This window comes from Mesitornis unicolor, unplaced genomic scaffold (genome assembly GCF_000695765.1).
Source record: "Mesitornis unicolor isolate BGI_N332 unplaced genomic scaffold, ASM69576v1 scaffold30823, whole genome shotgun sequence".
Classification (NCBI taxonomy): Eukaryota; Metazoa; Chordata; class Aves; order Mesitornithiformes; family Mesitornithidae; genus Mesitornis; species Mesitornis unicolor.
This window is the reverse complement of record NW_010173132.1, coordinates 20,110-38,975: the sequence shown is the minus strand read 5'-3', so window position 1 is coordinate 38,975 and position 18,866 is coordinate 20,110. Positions and strand designations below refer to the sequence as shown.

General features: G+C 39.0%; 1 protein-coding gene across 1 annotated transcript in view; it reads left to right on the top strand.

The window, feature by feature from the left end:
- The first annotated feature begins 65 nt into the window (after positions 1 to 65).
- GTF3C1 (general transcription factor IIIC, polypeptide 1, alpha 220kDa) overlaps positions 66 to 18,866 on the top strand; it is a 37,945-nt gene continuing 19,144 nt past the window's right edge. The window contains exons 1-18 of the mRNA XM_010180613.1: positions 66 to 119; positions 373 to 626; positions 798 to 974; positions 2,056 to 2,199; positions 2,763 to 2,859; positions 3,345 to 3,468; positions 6,680 to 6,838; positions 7,473 to 7,588; positions 9,144 to 9,468; positions 10,785 to 10,987; positions 11,718 to 11,854; positions 13,440 to 13,593; positions 14,577 to 14,680; positions 14,927 to 15,111; positions 15,482 to 15,757; positions 16,063 to 16,208; positions 16,636 to 16,733; positions 17,953 to 18,049. Of these exons, the coding sequence (XP_010178915.1) occupies positions 66 to 119; positions 373 to 626; positions 798 to 974; positions 2,056 to 2,199; positions 2,763 to 2,859; positions 3,345 to 3,468; positions 6,680 to 6,838; positions 7,473 to 7,588; positions 9,144 to 9,468; positions 10,785 to 10,987; positions 11,718 to 11,854; positions 13,440 to 13,593; positions 14,577 to 14,680; positions 14,927 to 15,111; positions 15,482 to 15,757; positions 16,063 to 16,208; positions 16,636 to 16,733; positions 17,953 to 18,049 (2,850 nt within the window). The remainder of the gene's footprint in view (positions 120 to 372; positions 627 to 797; positions 975 to 2,055; positions 2,200 to 2,762; positions 2,860 to 3,344; positions 3,469 to 6,679; positions 6,839 to 7,472; positions 7,589 to 9,143; positions 9,469 to 10,784; positions 10,988 to 11,717; positions 11,855 to 13,439; positions 13,594 to 14,576; positions 14,681 to 14,926; positions 15,112 to 15,481; positions 15,758 to 16,062; positions 16,209 to 16,635; positions 16,734 to 17,952; positions 18,050 to 18,866) is intronic.

Here is an 18,866-nt window from a genome sequence, read left to right as displayed (position 1 = left end):
GCTGAGGCTTCGAAGCCTCTTGTTTAGGGGACCTGGCTAGGACTCCTGGCCAGATGTGCGCGCTAATGACTGTTTGCCACTTGGGGACGAGCAGGATCTGTGTGTCCCAGTTCGTCAGGGTGGGTGTACCTGTAGCTTTCCTTTTCTGTAAACTGCTACGTATATGTGTTTCTTTTATTCCCACCACTTCAATGTCCTTGAATTTTTGAAGCTCAGATAATTTATTCCACTCCTCCTGCCTCATACACTACATACTGGTAAGGTTTGGTCGTACTTAAGGAGTGCTACTCTTCTTTTTTTAAGTTTAGTTTTTCCAAGATATTTTATAGAGGTATCAGCATCATTTGTGACAATCTTACCTTTCGGTTCCAGATTCCCCTGCTTAGTAAAATGTTGGCTCTCCGCTTTTATTTCAGATATGAAGAAATAGACCTTGAAACAGGAATATTGGAAACCAAAAGAGATCCTGTTCCTTCAGATGATATTTATCCTGTCCACATGATTTTGGATAATAAAGATGGCATACAAGGTTCCTGCCAGTACTTTAAAGAAAGAATAGATATCACTGATCAAATAAGGAGGAAGGATTTGCAGCCTTGTTACACTTACACAGAAGCTGTTGAAAAGTGAGTGAAATCCTTAGATTTGCCACTAAAAGTTAACTAACTGAAGTTTTAAAATTTAGTCCTCACTCTGTGCAGATTATATAAAGAACAGTGTTTATAGAGTGAAAGTGGTTGACCTCTCTGTTTTTATGGAACTAATATTAATTTATTACTTTCCCATCTGTTTCTTAGCTGGGGAGAGAAACTCGTCATTGTTGCTTCTCAGGACCAGCGTTACAGAGCTTTAATAGGCTGGGAGGGCGACCCTGACTTAAAACTCCCTGACTTCTCCTACTGTATATTGGAGCGCTTAGGTCGTGCTAGATGGCAAGGAGAGCTTCAGAGGGATCTTCACAGTGGAGCTTTCAAGTAAGTTTATATATTGCTATATGAATTAAATCAAAGCTAATGAGTTTCCACTGGTTATTTATAAAGATCTGTCAACTTAAGAGTTCCTGTTTATTGATTTAAACTCGTATCTGTACTGGTAATGTCTCATCTTTAGTACTAGGAGCACTTGGTTCTTGGAGCCTGTATTACCAGAACTATACTGGTTTCTTCCTTGAGTTCATTATAGCTTCTGATATTTTCTCATGGAACCAGAGATTGTGTGGTGAATACACAAGCTTCTAATTTGTGGAAATTCCTTGCTTTCTCTAAATATCTTTTTCTTCAAATTTGGGATGGAAGAGTGATTTTCATTTCCTTTTCTGAACTGCTGAGTAAGCATCTCATCCTGCCCAAGTTCTGAAGAGATTCTTGGGTGCCCACCTGATTGAGAGCCTGAGTTACCAGCTCCCGAACCAGACGATGTATTTTGTTGATGGAGGAGCAATACACAGCCTCTTGGGGAACTTCTGGGGTGTCTTGCAGTGCTGGAGAATATGAGCCTTGCTGTTAGGGATTCACTGTTTTTAGCAGAGGAAGTGTGTGTAGCCTGCAAACTACACTGACATTAGTTTTTGCCACTTAAGAAGCTCTTTTAGGTAACAAAGATGATGGGGGTAGAGGGGAGATCTTTTGTGGATAGTTTTCTGTCAGTTCAGTGGCCTGTGTGAGCTTACCAAGGAGTGATGAATACCAGAGCTCTCACAAGGATGATTGCAGTGTAGCCAGGACTTAGAAGGAGAGAAGGGAGAAAGAAAGAGGGCGCAGGGATACAATATTGGTTCAGCTCTCTCATCAAACCTTGTCATGACACTGTGATTGTGCATAGAGACTATACGTTAAGATCAGAGGTATTTCTATTTAATTGGATTATTTATGAAAATCAATTTCACATGTTATCTTAATTTTGGCACTTGCTAATTTTGAGATTCTGACTTTGAAAATTAACATATGGCACTAAGACCGTAGGTAACATGTGTAATGTCTTTTGGGATACTGGATAATTAGAATTTATTTCGCAGAAGTTCCTGTGCCTATAGATATCTTGCCATCTTTTCTTTAGGGTGGATGCTGGAAAACTTCATTATCACCGAAGAGTATTGGACAGAAATGGTCTCATAACAATGCAGTCCCATGTTATAAGACTACCAAGTGGAGCACAGCAACACTCAATTCTTCTACTTCTGACTCGCTTTCATGTTGATAGGTATGTGCCACTCAGATGTTTAAAGGTCTCCTGGGTAGACTGTGACCTTTTACTATGATGGAAGTTTGCTCTGTTGTCACAGAACCATCAAAGTTTCCTGGTATTGACTCTTCTCAGTTTCTTTATTAACTTCTTTTCTGAGTGCTGGACACTTAAAGCACACTTATCGTGGACCTGTAAAGAACAGAGTATTCTAGTGCCTGTCACCTGCCTACATAAGCCTAACTCGTCTTATTGTACCACTAATTGTTGTTTTGTCTTCAAACACATTTCTAATAGATTTTTTGTTTTCCTGTCTTGTTTATAGTTAGAACTTGTGCTTCTGTGGATTGCCAATGAAGTAACAGCCTGTTCTTAGTCACTGTGCCCTCAGTTGTATTCTCTACTTAGTGGCAAATTCTCTCATGTGCTAATCACAGAAGGATAAGAAAACTGCCATTCCTAATACAATCTGATCTCTTCAACATACTTTTTCTAGTGACTGATTTTTTGTAAAGGTGTGACTCATATTTATAAAATTATATGCATGCTTACATGTCAAATAATTTTCTTTTCTTGGTTAGGAGGAGCAAATACGATATTCTGATGGAGAAACTCTCAAGTATGCTAAGTGCTCGTTCAAACCAGATGGAAACATTAGGAAACTTGAGGGAAGAATTGGTGAGATTTACTCTCTTTCAAATTCTCACTGACATAGAATTTAGATGATTGCTATCAAAGGCAGTCATTCATACAGCCTGTTTTTTAAAATTGTACAAAATTTTGGGGTAGGATATCAAAAGAAAAATCTTTGAAACCTACTAGATCAAGTTGCTGTTGCCGTTTGTGATGACAAAGGAGTTCTGTTTGATCCACAGTTTCAAAAAAGTTTTGTCAGTGGATATCGTTGTGCAGTTCTTACTTGCACAATGCCGCTGCTGGTTGCTGCTGCTTGTTTGGATGGTAGAGTTGGAGGGACAGAACAGATTCCAGAAGCACCTCATGCTCTGCCTGGTGTCGACACTAGCAGGCTTTTAAGAGGATCCTTTGATTTCCTACCACAAAATACTGTATTAAGAACAGGCGGTATGAGTATCTTTGATACTGATCACCTAAAGGTGAGACTTGTGGGCTACGATGACTTTTGCCATTTCTCTTTGCATTAGGGTCTTTGTGAGAAAACTTTCAAACGTCTCTATCAATATATGATGAATGCTGGCCTAGCCAAGGTAATATCCATCCCATTACAAGATATACACCCCAATGGAGGACCCTACAAGACGAAGAAAGGCAAGTAGAACCATATTTTTGATTTCTCTTTGTATAATTACATTGATGCCATTATATCTATAAGCTTCAAATCTACTAAACGATCTGACAAATTGAATTCAAAGGTGGTTATTCGTTAAACTAAGTTAGTAGTTTTGCAAGAACTGCTGATAACTTCCAAAGGAAAGACAAAAAAGGTGCAAAGACGAAGAAAATTAGAACTGCATGAAGAAAGGGAACAAAAGAAAGCAGCTGCTCTCAGAAAAAGATGCAGCTGAAACTTGGGTGGGGAAAAAAAACTATAAGAAGTAATTTGTATGAGGAAGTATGAGGAAGGATGGTATCCCCAATGGAATTAATGCAATTGCTTAAGGAAATCTAAACCAAATCTTTAATCATAGAAAATCCTAAGAGGCGGATTTGCCAGGGTTAAAAAGAAAATAGTTCTAAAAGATGAACAGTGTGATTTTTAGAGATGCAGTGAACTGTTTATGAAAAAAAAAAAAAAACAAAATAAATCTGATAGGAACTAAACATTGCAAGTATTGTAGTCTTTGTGAATAGGAGTGATCATAAAGGAAGAAGTGAAAGCACCAATAAAAAACATGAGAACTTGGAGCAGACAAAAGTGAATTCCAGTTACATGGAGGTGGATTAATGCTCTTGATAAAACAACAAGTTAATTGAAATCTTCTAAGTCTAGGGGAAGGAAATATCTCTGAAGGGAAATTGTATTATGAACAAAGAGAAGCAATGGCCAAAAGTAGGTACAGCATCTAGCACAGTTCAGAGAGAAATCTCCCACATTGTACTGGATAAATAACCAAGTGATTTAATGAGTTCATTTGTCATAAGGGTCCACCTCCTTCCCGCAAGAATATCAGAGAGTTTTACACAGGAGAATTCATTTATGTTCACAGTTTCAAGAAGATAGTGTAGATCTTAAAAAAGTATTCTAGAATGGATCAGTATACAATAAAATATACAGGAAAAATTATTACAATTTTTTACAAAATATGTACTGTACATAGTTAATGTATTTCAGGTTTGAGCAAGTGTTTCAACATAGAGTGGCTTGTACAACAGGGATACCTTTAGTCACACTGTTTAGCATGGTCATTGACAAAAGCCTGGATTCTCTCTTGCATTGTCTGAGGAGTATTGCACCAGGTTATGTTTGTTTATACATTCTCATACTGACTTAAGTTTCAGAGATGTTAGAGTGAGCTTAAGACATTCACAAATAAACCCCGAAAGACTAAATAATATTCCTAAAAGATAAGAGTTTATAATCAGTAGTAAAAACATCTAACTTCCAATAAAAGTAAGAAGACAGGAAAATACAAGTCCATTTATAAACTTAGTGGCAACCCACAAGATGGTTCATGTTTTGTCAGAGATTGGCACAATGGCAGCTGCATTTACTACTGAAGTTTGTAATGAAAAGTGTCACCTGATGAATCTTTCACTTGAATGATAATTCCATCTTACAGACGTAAAGCTGAAAATCCACAAAAATGCCTTAAAAAACACTAGGTATTAAACTAGGATGAATTAATAATAGCTGATTTTCGTCAGAGATCAAGATAGTTTAATCTCTGGAGTTATACAGGAAAGCAGATAGAAATATGTGGGACACACTGAGGATGAAGCCAGAGCATCTGCTATGAGAAGTACATTAATGGGCAGCAGGAGCTAAAGTAAATTGGGGTGTTCGGGCTTTGGTTTGTTGGTTTTTTTTTCCAAATACTGATTCAAGGGAAAATTAGTGGGCTATAGAAATACAGAGGATGTGATAACAGTGCCTGCAGTCCTACCAAAACGTCAGCACTTAATTACTATCCTAAGCAGTGTCTTAGGATACTGTCAGGGAAAGGATTCAGCTTGCAGAAAAATGATGGAATCATCTGGCCCGAAGCTCAGTCGCTTGATTAAGTTACTGTGGATTAACTTCATGTCAGCTAGGCTTCAGTAACTGATCTGATATATATGTAAGATAAAATTCACCAGCTGAAACCTTAGTGATTTCAGCTAAAGTTCTCACCTGGCATTTTTCTCAGAAAGGCTGTACCAGAGGAGCAGGGATGGCTGTAGATGTTCACACCCACTGCTGCAGGATGAATTGGCTACTTCTGCAGTAGCTGCTGAGTCACTGCAATTTGATAAGCTGGCAACATCAGTAATCTAGGTCTAGCTTACCACTGGTCTCCTAAATTGTTCATCAGGAGCTAGATGACACTGATGATAGTAGTTCATCCTTATATCAGGGAGCAGGACTTTGGACAAGAAATCTAGAAGCTCAGCTGCTCGTACAGGGTTGCACATAAAGCTTCCATAATAACTGATATGTGCTGCGGAATCAGCAGACAAAGGCTGAGAAGAACCTCTTCTCAAAGTGAAGTTGAACCTGGACAACATAACTGTATGTTTTAGTTATGCTGTAAGAGCTTACTGGATGGGCTAGGACTCTTCTATTTGATCCTTTTCTTCAGGATGTTGCTTGGTGTATGTTTCCTCCAACACGCATGCATACAAATATAGCAGAACATGCTAGGACGTACAGTAAACTGACAGTTCTTCTAGGTCCTGGGATTTTTAAATCTTGGGAACTCATGGCAGCACTTGATAAGGTCCACCAACTGGTGTCTACTATGATTACTTGCTGAGGAAAGGCAATCCTGTGTTAAGGAACAGTTCTGCAACCTGGCAGCTTATTGTATGGGTTCTCTATCTTCAAATGTATGGTTTTCTTTCATTATGTGACTTGCATTTATAGAAAGTGAAAAATGCTTTGAGTTTGTAGAGGGTGAAAAAAAAAAAAAAAGAGTGGTTGTATATCCAGTGAGTTGTCTCAGTCAGATATATGTTCTGAAGATGCAATATTGTGGTTCAGCACTTAATCCTTTCATTGATTTATTTGTGCTGTTAAAATTTTTCCATTTATTGCAGTGTTTTTCATTTTGTTCTTAAATCGCTGTATTGGGCAGTCCTCATGTTGACACAGACATGAAGGTTTGGTGCACCTCAGAAATTGAGCTAGTCAGTGTTTTGGCAGATTCATACATAGGGAAAAGCTGTCGCAAACCTTTCCTAGAAATAAATGGTTGTCTTTGGTCATTTGTTCCCCATTGCACTACTACTTCTTTGTGCTGCTGAAAGAAAGATAATGGTTTAAACGTGCACACGTGCCCTGTGTTTTGTTAAGAGTTGTTACTAACATTCATGTTCACAGGAACTGATGTCATGGTCCGTTGCCTTAAATTACTAAAGGAATTTCGGAAGAAAATGGAAGATTACCATGATGATGATGGTGAAGAGATCATCACAAAAGCTGTCCAGCCTGTGGATATTGTTTGTGAAAGGGACATGCTCACCCAGGCTTTTGAGCTAAGTAGGTGATGCAGAAAGAGGTGCTAAAGATTTTTCCCATTGTCACCTTACTTCTTGTATGTATAAAAGAAAGGTATATATTGTGGGGTTTTTAGAATTCTGATTGCTTTTTATGTATAGGAAAGTGTCATTTTTTTCATGGAAAAGATGAGCTTTATGTTCAGATTATACTGGAGCTGTAGGTGCTGACACCTGTTAGCACTCCCTGGAAGTTTATCAGCTATTCAGTATCGCTCAAATAAAACAGCATGGTAGAAACAGGATGTTGGGGTGGGATGAGAAAAGGTGATGAAGAAAACAGTGTTTCTTCTTCTTCTATCTCTTTTCTTTTCATACTGGAGAAATTAATACGTAACTGTGGAAAACTGTCATGGGAAGAATTCACCCCTGCTTTTCATCTAAAGCTGTCGCCTTCAAACCTCATTCTGCTGGCCAACTGCTTCATGTAAAATTGTGGTTTATGACAGTATTTGAGTGTATATTGTGTATGTCTGCGAAAATGTCTTTAGTTGTTAGTGGGGAATGTTAAATTTTGTATTCTGAAGTATGCAGTTATTCAGAACAAATATGAATGTATATGTAATTTGGTCAGATTATTTCCCTGAGATATTTTCTGTTTTTCCTTTCCGAAACAGTTGAAAGTAGGGGAACCAAAGGTATTTCTCAGGCAGAAATTCGCTTGGCTATGAATGTGGGGAAGCTAGAAGGAAGGATGCTCTGTCGTCTTCTGGAGAGGTACAAAGTTGTCAAGGTAAGGTTAAAATGAAATAATTTAGGTACTTATTGAAACTGGAGATACAAATGTGGTTACTGTGGTAATAATGTTATAGCATTGTTAACCTTCAGCAGTGATTTGAGAATTGACAGTGAAAGGGTCCTGGTAAGATTGAAAAGAGTATGACTTCAATTGAGGAAAGTGTACAAAAGACAAGTGTTCAAAAAGTATTAAGTTTTTAACTTAAAGTACTCTGAGGACTAGGCCTAGTTGTTAGAATGTAACGTATCTGCTCTTCTAGCATGCCTTTGCTTTATTTTTTTTCTGGTTAGCTGCCTTGACACTTAATAGTTTGCTGACCCAGATGCACAAGTATTTTACATTGGTTTGTGACTGGGTCCTTAAGTAATAAAGATTGTGGGGAAAAAACACACATGGCCCATATTTTCTGGCTGTATCGAGCAAATGTTCTGGTGATCCACACCAGCTGGTGGGATTTTGCTGGATGCAGCATTCTAGAGAAACGCTGTTCCTACACAGAGACGCAGGTCTGCTCCCCAGAAAGAGACAGGGCAGAGAAACTCTGTCAACCCTGCTTCACCTGGCACCACTTAGCTACATCATTTGCTGTAATCAGTGGTAATCCAAGTGACCTGGAGGCTGGTACTTTATGGAGATGAACAAAAATGTCTCTCAACTCAAAATAGCCACTTTGCTTAATTTTTGACTGTAAGACAGCATCTTTTTTGCAATATCCTCTACTAAAGGATCTTGTCGGAGACCCTCTGTATGTTTAAAATCATTGATCTACTTGCCTTTTGAAAATACCAGTAAATGCTGGAAAAAAACTGTTACTTTTGTAGAGGTTACAGTGATTAAACTCCTTATTTCCAGATACTTCAATTTTTTTTTCATTTCAACCAGACAAATTCAGGCGTAATTCCTTGCATGCACCCACCTGCCCCTTTTCACAGAGACAGGATAATTGCCATCTTCCCTCAACAGAGAATTTTTAAACTAAGATCTTGTGATTTGGTAAAGTTCTGTAGAATTAAAAGCAAACAAACTATGTAAACCATTGGAATATCTAAGCGTACTTTTCCTAAGTCGGCTGTGAGGATGAAATCTTCCCTTATTGGTAGGCTAAGTGTTTGAGTTTCTAGATACTTGAAAGCATGTATTGTAGTAGACAGGGCAACAGCATTTCCACTTAAGTCTGATTAACTCTGATAACTTCTGCATTGCAGTTATTTCACAGAAAATACTTTCTGAAAACAAAATATTTCCAGTGTGAATACATGTAGTTTGTTCTTCCTTAGACTCTTCTACATTCCACACACTGTAGGTGTTTCAGTCTAGTATGCAGGAAATGCAGATTTATTTATTTTTCAAGCATGGTATTTCTTTTGATTTCTGTATGTTAAGATTAGTCAACACTATTGTTATTTAGGAAAAAAAAAAGGAGAATAACATCACATCTTTTGATGTGAGAGGTGAACAGTTAGAAAGTTTTCCCACTGATGATGCTGGTGAGCAGACCGCAAGAATGGAGAAGTAAGATTGCAAAATAACATTCCAACTATTTCCTTAGGGTTTTATGGAGGATGAAGGTCGGCAAAGGACAACAAAGTATATTTCATACATTTTTGCAGAGGAGAGTGATTTAAACCGTCAGTTTGAGAGAGAGAAGGCTAGGAGTGAGCAGTTAGCTACGGTTACTTTGGCTTTGGTGCCAGAAGATTCCCCGCCTGTGGAAGATGGGTCTCCTGGAGAAGACGACACTGTGGTCTCAGAGTCTGACAATGAAGAAGAAGGGAAAGATGGCAAGAAGAGAGGAAAAGGTCAGGCGGCCAACTCTGGTTCTCTGTTGAAATTAAGTTTCCAAGATGATACCCATGAGTCAACACCGGCTAAAGGTAGGTCATGATTTTGAAATTTGGAGAGAACCTTGCATTTTTCTTATGAATCCTTTTATTAAATAAAAGAAATAACATGCTATTAGCTTCCATTAAAGTTTTTGGTAATGTATTTTTTTTTTACTTACTTGATTATTTCCATGCATCTATGATGTTCTCTTTCCAGCAGAAATGTTGTTTTGGAATACTGTAGGTGTGGTAATCCATGGAGATTCTTAGGGCTGAAGTGTGCTCTAATGTTTGTGAGCACCAAAGAACGTTTCTGACTATCGCCAGTCACTGGGAAAGTCTGCTTCTCCTTGTCCCTGTATTATTTTTCCTCTTATCCCCATGCAAATGAAATGAGCTGACTCACCTTGCTCCTTGGATATTCAGTTACTTTTCTGGGGGCTGGAGGAGCTGAAATGATTCTGCAGAGGGTCAAATTCCCAAACTGTTGCGAGTCTGGAGGCAGGACTGTGGCTAACAACAAGCATAGTGGGGAGACCTTGGTAGCTAGCAGTCAGGTTGGCTTAAGCTGCTGAGAGAAACAGTGTCCTTGGGTAAATTTTACATTTGCTGTGGATGTTCTGTGATGAACTGACAAAGTGTCCGTCATGGACTGTTTTTCAGTATACCTTACAGCTTAGGCTGTGCCCATCACAAGGCACCATCTTGGTAGAGCATATTGTAACAAAAATGTCTTGTCTCCTGAAGCTAATTGCTTCATCTTTTTCTTTAGTTATTTGGAAAATCTTAATGTGAAAGCTGATAGCCTTTTGGGAGCATATTTTAAAGAGCATATGTTGGTTGGTTTATTTATTTTTTTATTTTAACTATTTGAATGTTCCTGCAACTTCTCTGATAAGCTCCAAGGGAAGAGAGGAGAACAGAATTCCATTTCTTATGTAGATTATCTTTGGAGTAATGCTAAATCCTTGTTCTCGCTCTGCGTTGCGTCAGAAGAGTCACGTTTCTGGCAGAACTTGAGAATCTTTATGACAAACTCTCCTTTCTTCAGGCTGCAGTTTCTGGATAAGCTATTCTGGCCCTTCATGGTCTTCTAAGTCTGCCTCTGAAGAGGCTTCTGCATGGAGAATTACTTGATGACAAGGAGTTCACTTTTTTTTAAACTACTTTTGGAGGCTGAATGCAGTCATTCATGATCAGACCATTGCTTCCAGCAGGGCAGAAGAATGTGTGAAAAATGTAGCAGAACGCTTTTAAGTACAGTTACCTGGGTAGATGCAGGAAGGAATTTTACAGAGAGGGAAGCTGAACATTTTCAGGAAACTGTGAGAGCAGAACAATTACAAGGCTGTTTCCTCTTAAACCAGGCTCAAAGCCAGCAGCTGTGAAGTCTCAGGGGAGGAAGCTGCCTTCCCCTCAAATTGTGGAGGAGCCTGATGAGCTCTTGTCTCCAGACAACGTTTCAGGGGAGAGTTCTACTTTGGAAAATCTAAAGCAGGAGTCCAGTCTTCCCACTGATGAAGATGGGGATGTGGCTGTGGTGGAAGAGGTCAGACTTGAAGACCCAAAGGTAGGATCACATGTCTTAATGTTTTCCTGGTGTGGCTGTCTGAGCCAAGTTACGTACTTTTACAGCAAGACTTCAAGTTTTGATATTAATTTATGAGATTGTTTTGGTTTTTTCAATTGTTTAATTTCATATTTTGGCTGCATTGTAGTTGTAAGTGAAAATTATTCCAGGAGGTAGATGTCCAAAATACACTTCTGAATTAGTTCCCTGGTGCTCTCCAAATTTTCTGTGTTGAGTTAATGCATGTCATCATTTAATGTCTGTGCATGCACAGAACTGTCATACATCATCTAGCCTGTCTCCTCTAAACCAGGAGGAACAAATAGGTTTCAGCATGAAAGTTGTGTAGCCTCACTACTGCAGGATTGAGCCTGGGACAAGAAGCCTTTCTGAGAGGCAGGATACATTGGCTTGGACTCACCACGATGTTAAGGCAGTTACCAGCTTTCTAGGCCAAAACTCTCAAGTCCATATGGCTCAGAATGTGGTATGGGCAGAGCAAGTGCATAAACCTCTGCATCTAACTGCATGGAAATCTTGTTTTCTGCCTTGGTCCCCTGTTTGTGAAGAGGATATAAAAGATAATCCCTCTCTGGCTAGTTTGTTGCAAATAAATACATCAAAATTCTGAATTCCTCAGCTGCTACTGTGTGAAGAACCAGCCTTAGGCTGAAGACATAGAATAATTTGTGTAAAAAAATTGTATTTTGTCCACGCTGTGCACTAGAAGACTTGTGGCCAAAAGAAGGAAAAGCGATCCAAAGCTACAGCAGTGGAGAGATCTCATGAAACGTACAGGCTGCTGAAGCGTCGAAATCTCATTGTGGAAGCAGTTCGAAACCTCCGGCTGATTGAAAGCTTGTTCACGTGAGTCTGAAAGCAGTGGACTGAGGGCCTGATTTAGCAGTGCTCTGGCTTTTCTTATCCCTGGTGGCACTGTATGCTATAATGTTGGCACGTGGAAGGGGAAGAGGTTGCAGTTATACTGGAAAATTAATCAGCTGTTTGGAAGCAATAATAGTTCTGTACAGATAATTATATAAGTGAGTTTCTATATGGTGTATGTCCCATAAATAGAGATCGGAGAACTTTTTTTCTTCCTTTCACAGTGTGCCAGTAAGATACAGCACTTCCCTGCTTGAGGATTCTTTCATCTGCATAAGTTTTATTTCTGTATGGTTTCGAAAATAGTTCCTGTGTTATTCTGTCATTCATTGTAGAGATTCTTCTCTTCGTGACAGTCATTATTGGCCGCTAGGACTCTACTGGGGTTCTGAAAGTTCACTTTTCTTTACAACTTTATGTGGAATTGTTTTATATAATCTTGTGACTTGCCTTGTCTCCACTGAAGATACTTCCCTGAATGTTATAACATCTTTCAGCCTTTTAAGGTTCACCTCTAGAGAGAAATGGAGATTCTGGTGCTCTCCTGGAGTCTCACTGGCAAGGCTCTGTTGTGGCAAATATGATCGCACCATCCATCTTACGTGTTAGCATGTAAGATCCTGGCATGTATATACACAGGGCTGCTTGATATAGGAACTTAGTAGGAAATCATGGCCTTATTCTTCTCTGGTTTAAGAATTTTGAAAACTTCTGTCAATTGCAGAACGTTGTGAAACTGGAGCCCTATCTTCTGGCACAGCTTCATCACTGGTTGACGTAAAGGTACACATCCAAGTGCAGGCTCAGAAGATATTTCAGGTCTCTGCTGTCCCCATCACTGCTGCCAACAGGCAGCTCACAGGTTCCCCCAGCACTGGTGGAAGTTTTGCCCCTCCCCAGTCTCTGCCAGGGAATTTGCTGCTGTTGTCACTCCAGATAGGTTGGTTCCAAGGATGCGGTAGTCTCTTTCAAAAGTTGAAGTCCATGTGTACATTCACTTATTGCCTCAGTCCCTTAATACCCTTCCATATCTTTTGCAGAATTAACTCCCCAGGATTGGAAGTCAGAAGTAGGGCCTGGGGCATTCATGAAAAAGTGCATGAAAATAGACATTGGGAGAGTAAGAAGTGAGCTGACTTCAAGTGGTGGGATACGTGTATCTGAATTGTGAATGCGTGTCTAGCTTCTAAGCTCTGAATGCCACTAAATAAACTTTCTGTCCCAAGCTGAACTGAGCTCACAAGTGGAAATATAAACTGCATGTTTAATCACCACTTCAAAAAAGCTGTATGTTTTCCTGACCTTAGGGAGGCTGGGTTCATAATTGCACTATAGCCACATACAGAGAAATCTGGCATTAAGAATTTGCTGTCATCAGAACAGCAGTCCTCATGTAAAAGGATACACTTGATTACAAAGAGAATACAGCTGAAATTTAAAGCAAGTTACCAGTTATTTACAGCAAAAGGGAAAAGTGAGCAGTAATTGCTAGAAGTAGGGAAATGTGTTTCACCCCACACCCTCTACCAAACTGCCTAAAATGCAGGGTATTTTTTGCATCTTTTAGGCTTCAGAAAATGGTCATGGATCAAGAGAAGCAAGAAGGTGTCTCCACTAAATGCTGCAAAAAGTCTATCGTACGGCTGGTACAGAAGCTTGCACAAGAAGGACTGCTCAGGCTCTATCGTACTACAGTCATTCAAGATGGCATTAGTAAAAAGGTGACTGCACAAACCTTGGCAGCAGAAGCAGCTTTTCTCACAACTTTCTGATTTATCAAAGTGTTTGGGGCTTTTTTATTGAAACATACGGATGACTTTACTTTTTGTGGCAGAACCACAGTCGAGCTGCCCAGAAGGTACATGTCCCAAACTAAGCTACTGTGAAAACCAGACTAGCATTTTCAATTACTGTGCTACAGATAATTGTGAGACCAAGGAATAGTCCAGAGATCAAAGTCTCTGCATTTCCCTTTGGAGAGTTTCTGCTGCTTATTACGTATGCAATTCATGGTTCTCTCCCTCCACTGTCAGGCTGCAGCACAATTTAATCCCTTTTTGAAAGCCAAGAGTGTATAAAAAATCATAAGTTAGCTTCCAAGTTGAAATTTATAGAACATGATCTATTTTTTCAAAATGAAAAATCCACTGTTATTGAAGTTTATGGAAGTAAAATGTCTGTAGTTGTAAAGCTGAGACTTCTCATTGTAACTCTAGTGTGAAATGTTTATAAGCAGGAGAGAATCAATTGAAATTTACCTGCTGTGCAATTACTGTAGAGCCCCTGTGAAATCTTACTAATCTGAACTGTGTGTGTACTTTCATCAACAATATGTATTAGTTTGGCCTTATGAGGTATGGCTTTTCATTTATCCCTTTCAGCCTCATATTTGCAAGTTGAAGTGTTTGTTCCCCAAATATTTCAGATTTTTTTAAAATCTTTTTTTTAAAATGAGGTTTGTAGAAGTGACATTAACTCATTGTGTAGAGGGACCATATGGTCTGGTCTCTTTGTTAATACAAATTCGCAACAGGAACTTTGATGCAAAAGTGTTAATATTTTGTGAATTACTAAACCTTCATAGGGTTGGTCCATTGTGGCTACTGTTAATTAACTGTTTGTTAATCTCTGATAAAGTACGCTGCTGGTTAAGAGCCACTATCTCCATAAGTACCTTTTGTTTGTTGTCTGCTGCTGTGAACAGGTAGAGTTCGTTGTGCATCCTTCGGTGAGTCCTAATGATCCCCTTGTAAAAAGTGCCATTGAGCAGGTGCGTTTCCGAATCTCCAATTCAAGCACCGCAAACAGGCAAGTGACAGTGGTGGTTTGGATGGCTTGTGGGGAACTTGGCTTATCTAGTAGGAAGTACATGCGAAAATACACAGAGGAAATTAGCACAAAGTAAGCAAAAGAAAAGAAAAAATCTCCTCTTGAATAATAGAGAAATGGAAGCACAAAGATGAAGTAAGATGCTGAGTATCTCCTGAAGTCAGGGAAGAGGAGAAATTGAGCTCTGCTTTATTTTTACCAAAGTGCTGTGTGGTTTTAATACAGGATTAAAGTTCCCCAGACACCAACATCCCAGGACCACGGTGAAGAAGAAAATCGGGGGCAAGAGGCAGGTCCTGATTCAGGAGAAACGCAAGAAAGCTCATGTAAATCTGACAATAACGGTCGGGCAAGAAAAACCGATGAAAAAATGGGCATAACACAGCTAAAAAACTATCACCCTGTTACAGGTAGATAACTAGTTTTAAAACTTTGGGTTTTTTCTGTCATTTTTCACTTTCCCATTTATTATTAATAATAACTTTCAGATGTTGGGCTATCCTAAGATACAAGTGGGTTTTTTCTTCTTTTATAGACGAAAAATCAGGCTGATGTTAAAGCAATCTCACTGTCCAATGTTTTCTTAACGGCCTTTTTTTTTTTTCCACAATTGCAAACTGGAGTATTTGTATTAACTACTACTTTACTACATAGTATTTGTAATTTATATTTACTTTCAACTCTGCATCTGTCCTACCAGTTTTCTTTACATCAGTTTTGCTATTTTTCCTGTTCTAATCCTCTTTTTATTTCTGTTTGGTCCTTAATCTTCCCTCCCAGTTCCAGGACTTGGGCGTTCTCTTGGCTTTCTTCCCAAAATGCCCCGTTTGAGAATGGTCCACATGTTCCTCTGGTACTTAATTTATGGACACCCTTTAAATGGAACACAGCAAAAAGGAGGTAGTGATAGTGAGAAAAAAGGCAGCAAACAAGGGCTGGATGTGACTGCACCTGTGCTTGAAGCACAACCAGATGGGACCGTGGAAATCATGACAACTGTTGTGAATCCTGAAACCTCTGCGCAGGAGACTGAAGTAGAGTTGTCTAATCAAACAGGTGAGTGGCACATCCTGACTTTACTGCAGGCTTTGCCCTGGTTCAACACTGACGAAAAACAAACAAACAAACAACAACCTAAAAGTCTGCTTAAAAATATGGAAAATTAAAGGTTTAGATAATTTTCAGGTCATTTTAGATTATCATATTTCCAGACTATCAGCTGCCAAATGTGTTCTGCTTGAACACTCATAGTAAAACTACTAGTGTAACTATTAGGTTTCTGTCTGAAATATATGTAAACCCAATATATTAGGTTTCTGGTTAATTCCTGTCTGAATCTAAGCCAGTCATCTTGTTCCTAGTGTACGTGGATGACGTGTCATGGATGCGCTATGTCCCTCCTCTCCCAGTTCACAGAGATTTTGGTTCTGGATGGGCTCTTGTTAGTGACATTCTTCTCTGTTTGCCTCTCTCACTCTTCATTCAGATCGTCCAAGTCAGCTACAAGGTACAGTGATTTTTTTTTTTGTTTTACCGAAGTCTGATCTCAACTGAATCTGTAAGCAGTAACAAATGTCCTCTTAGTCTATTTTAACAAAATTAGCCCTCGGAGGGTAGACACTTTAGTGATAATGTCACTATCTCTTGATAGTTTCTTTTATAGAAAAGTTAGTTGCTTTTACAGCCACACAGAAAAAAAAGAAATGTATAGCCCCGTAATACTGCAAATTCTTAAGTTAATATTTTGGAAAGAGTTTTTTATAATCTCATTGAATCTTCTGCCTTGTTGACTAACAAGAATAATGTTTAAGCATTATAAAAAAGCAGTAACATTTGCTTAGAAAATATTTCAGTAGACAGCTCTGGTACCAAAGCTTGATACTTCAAAGGATAGTTATATTTCACATTTTAATTAACTCCTAAAATAATTCTAGGTGGATGGTCTAGAAGATTTTTTAAATGATCCACTAAAAAAGCACACTCTGATCAGATTTCTTCCAAGGTCAGTCCGACAGCAGCTTCTCTACAAAAGGTAAGCACATGAGTCAAAGTAAATGGCTCTAGGGAGGAAGCAAGAGTGGTTGACTCTTCTCAGTTATTTCATGTTTGTGTCAAAGAGAACTTTGTTACTTAAGACAAGGATCATCAATCTACTAAGGATAGTGTGCCAAATTGTATTTTTCTCTCCCAAATAGAAGGTAATAAGAAACTAATAAACAATATTCATGCATGCTGTCAGGCAGTGTTTGAGAGCTGGGAGGTTCTGTCCTTCATAACTCATCAGCAGGATGTTACTTCTGTATAAAACACACTCCTGAGTGCTGCTAAATTCAAAATTTAATAGAGTCTAAATGTTGCTGTCCTTCATAAATCTTTCAGAAGAAGCTGCATTTCCCAGTTCCTGCCTTTCATACAGACCATTCATGGCATGTCTGCCATTGTTTGCCATTCCTCATCTAGGAGATTTAAAACTGAGATTGGGCTGAAGGTAGGAAAGGAAAGCAACATTAAAGGGCAGTGATTTGAATATGTGGAAACAACAGCACTATGTTAGTTTCCCCAGAAAGCCATTCCTACAACGTGGGTTTGGATGAATAGAGGCTTATACAAGAATTTGCAAACCTGCAAATATGTCATTGAGGAGTGAATAGTGGTAAACAGCATCAGCTGTCAAAACTCACGGTCAGCTCAGGTTTGCAATTCTTAAGCTATTACTTGCTAAATCTTAGTAACAAGGAAACTGGATTTACGGTCCTTTCTGAAGTCTGCAGGCTCCATCTGATAGGTTTATGCAAAACACTGTGACATATAACCATGTTGTCTCTTTGCCCCCTGTTCACTAAAACTTCTAACTTGGCCAAATTTGCTTCAGTATTTCTGCAGCTTCCAGAATTTTGCCACCTAAGTGGATATGCAGCATGAGAACTGTTGCGCTTTTTGCTCTACCAAAGCAACTGAAAGCAGTTTCTTGGAGCAGTAATTCTAAACAACCCTAACTACAAGGACTGTTGTCCAGTTCTTTATATGCGAAATTTTAGTCAGTATGTGGCTAAAATACTGTGTTTGTGATTTAAGGAAAGGAAATTAGGAGCTTTGGGTTGTTATGTTTTCCATAGCCTGACAACTCAAACAAAAAAGCCTCCTCAGAAATTTTAAAACTGAGTATTTCAAAAAAGTGGTGAAAATGTTTTCTGGTATCATTTTTACTGTTTTCATGAGTGCTAATTGCAGTACTCCTAATATTGCTGCAGGAGGTACATCTTTTCAGTGGTAGAAAACCTTCAAAGATTATGTTACATGGGACTGATACAATTTGGCCCAACAGAGAAGTTTCAAGACAAAGACCAGGTAATTTTTTTTTTTCATTTAGCCATTATTCTTCATGTGTTTTTGTCCAGTAAAATAAATGCAAGATTTGGGTGTTGTAATTACCTTAAATAGTTAAGTAAAATACTGGTGTTTCAGATGTATATGCAAACCTCCAGATCCAAGTAACATATTCTGTGCCAAGAAACGGCACCAAGCTGTGCCAAGGGAGGTTCAGGTTAGAGATAAGGAGGAAGTTCTTTACTGAGAGGGTCGTCAGAAGCTGGAACAGGCTGCCCAGGGAGGTGGTGGAGTCACCATCCCTGGATGTATTTAAAGAGCGGGTAGACGAGGTACTTAGGGATATGGTTTAGGGGGTAGACAGGAGCGGTTGGACGTGATGATCTCAGAGGTCTTTTCCAACCGAGTGACTCTGTGATTCTGTGATATTGCGACTTTGGACAGATCATTTTTGCCTCTTTCTCTGGAAAGACGCTACTGAAATGTATAATGCTGAGTGTTGCACACAGTAACGATCTGGGAGGTTCCAGGCTGGCAGCACTTTATGAAAAATGAGCATGTCACGTTCTTTTCCATCAGTGTGTTAGACATTGGGTGTCTGGCACAGAATAAAGTCACTGATCAGAATAAAATAATGACATTTGTACACATATCTTCATAAATAGAAAGCACATGCAAAGGACAAAGCAGCCTCAACATGTACTTCATGAGGATAAGAAAGATAATTAGGCCCCAAAACTCATCTATTGAAATTCTGAATGAGAACTCGTTGGAAATAATCATGCACTGTGGAAACCTGGAATATCTTGTGCACAAGGGGGAAAAGTAACAGTGTGTT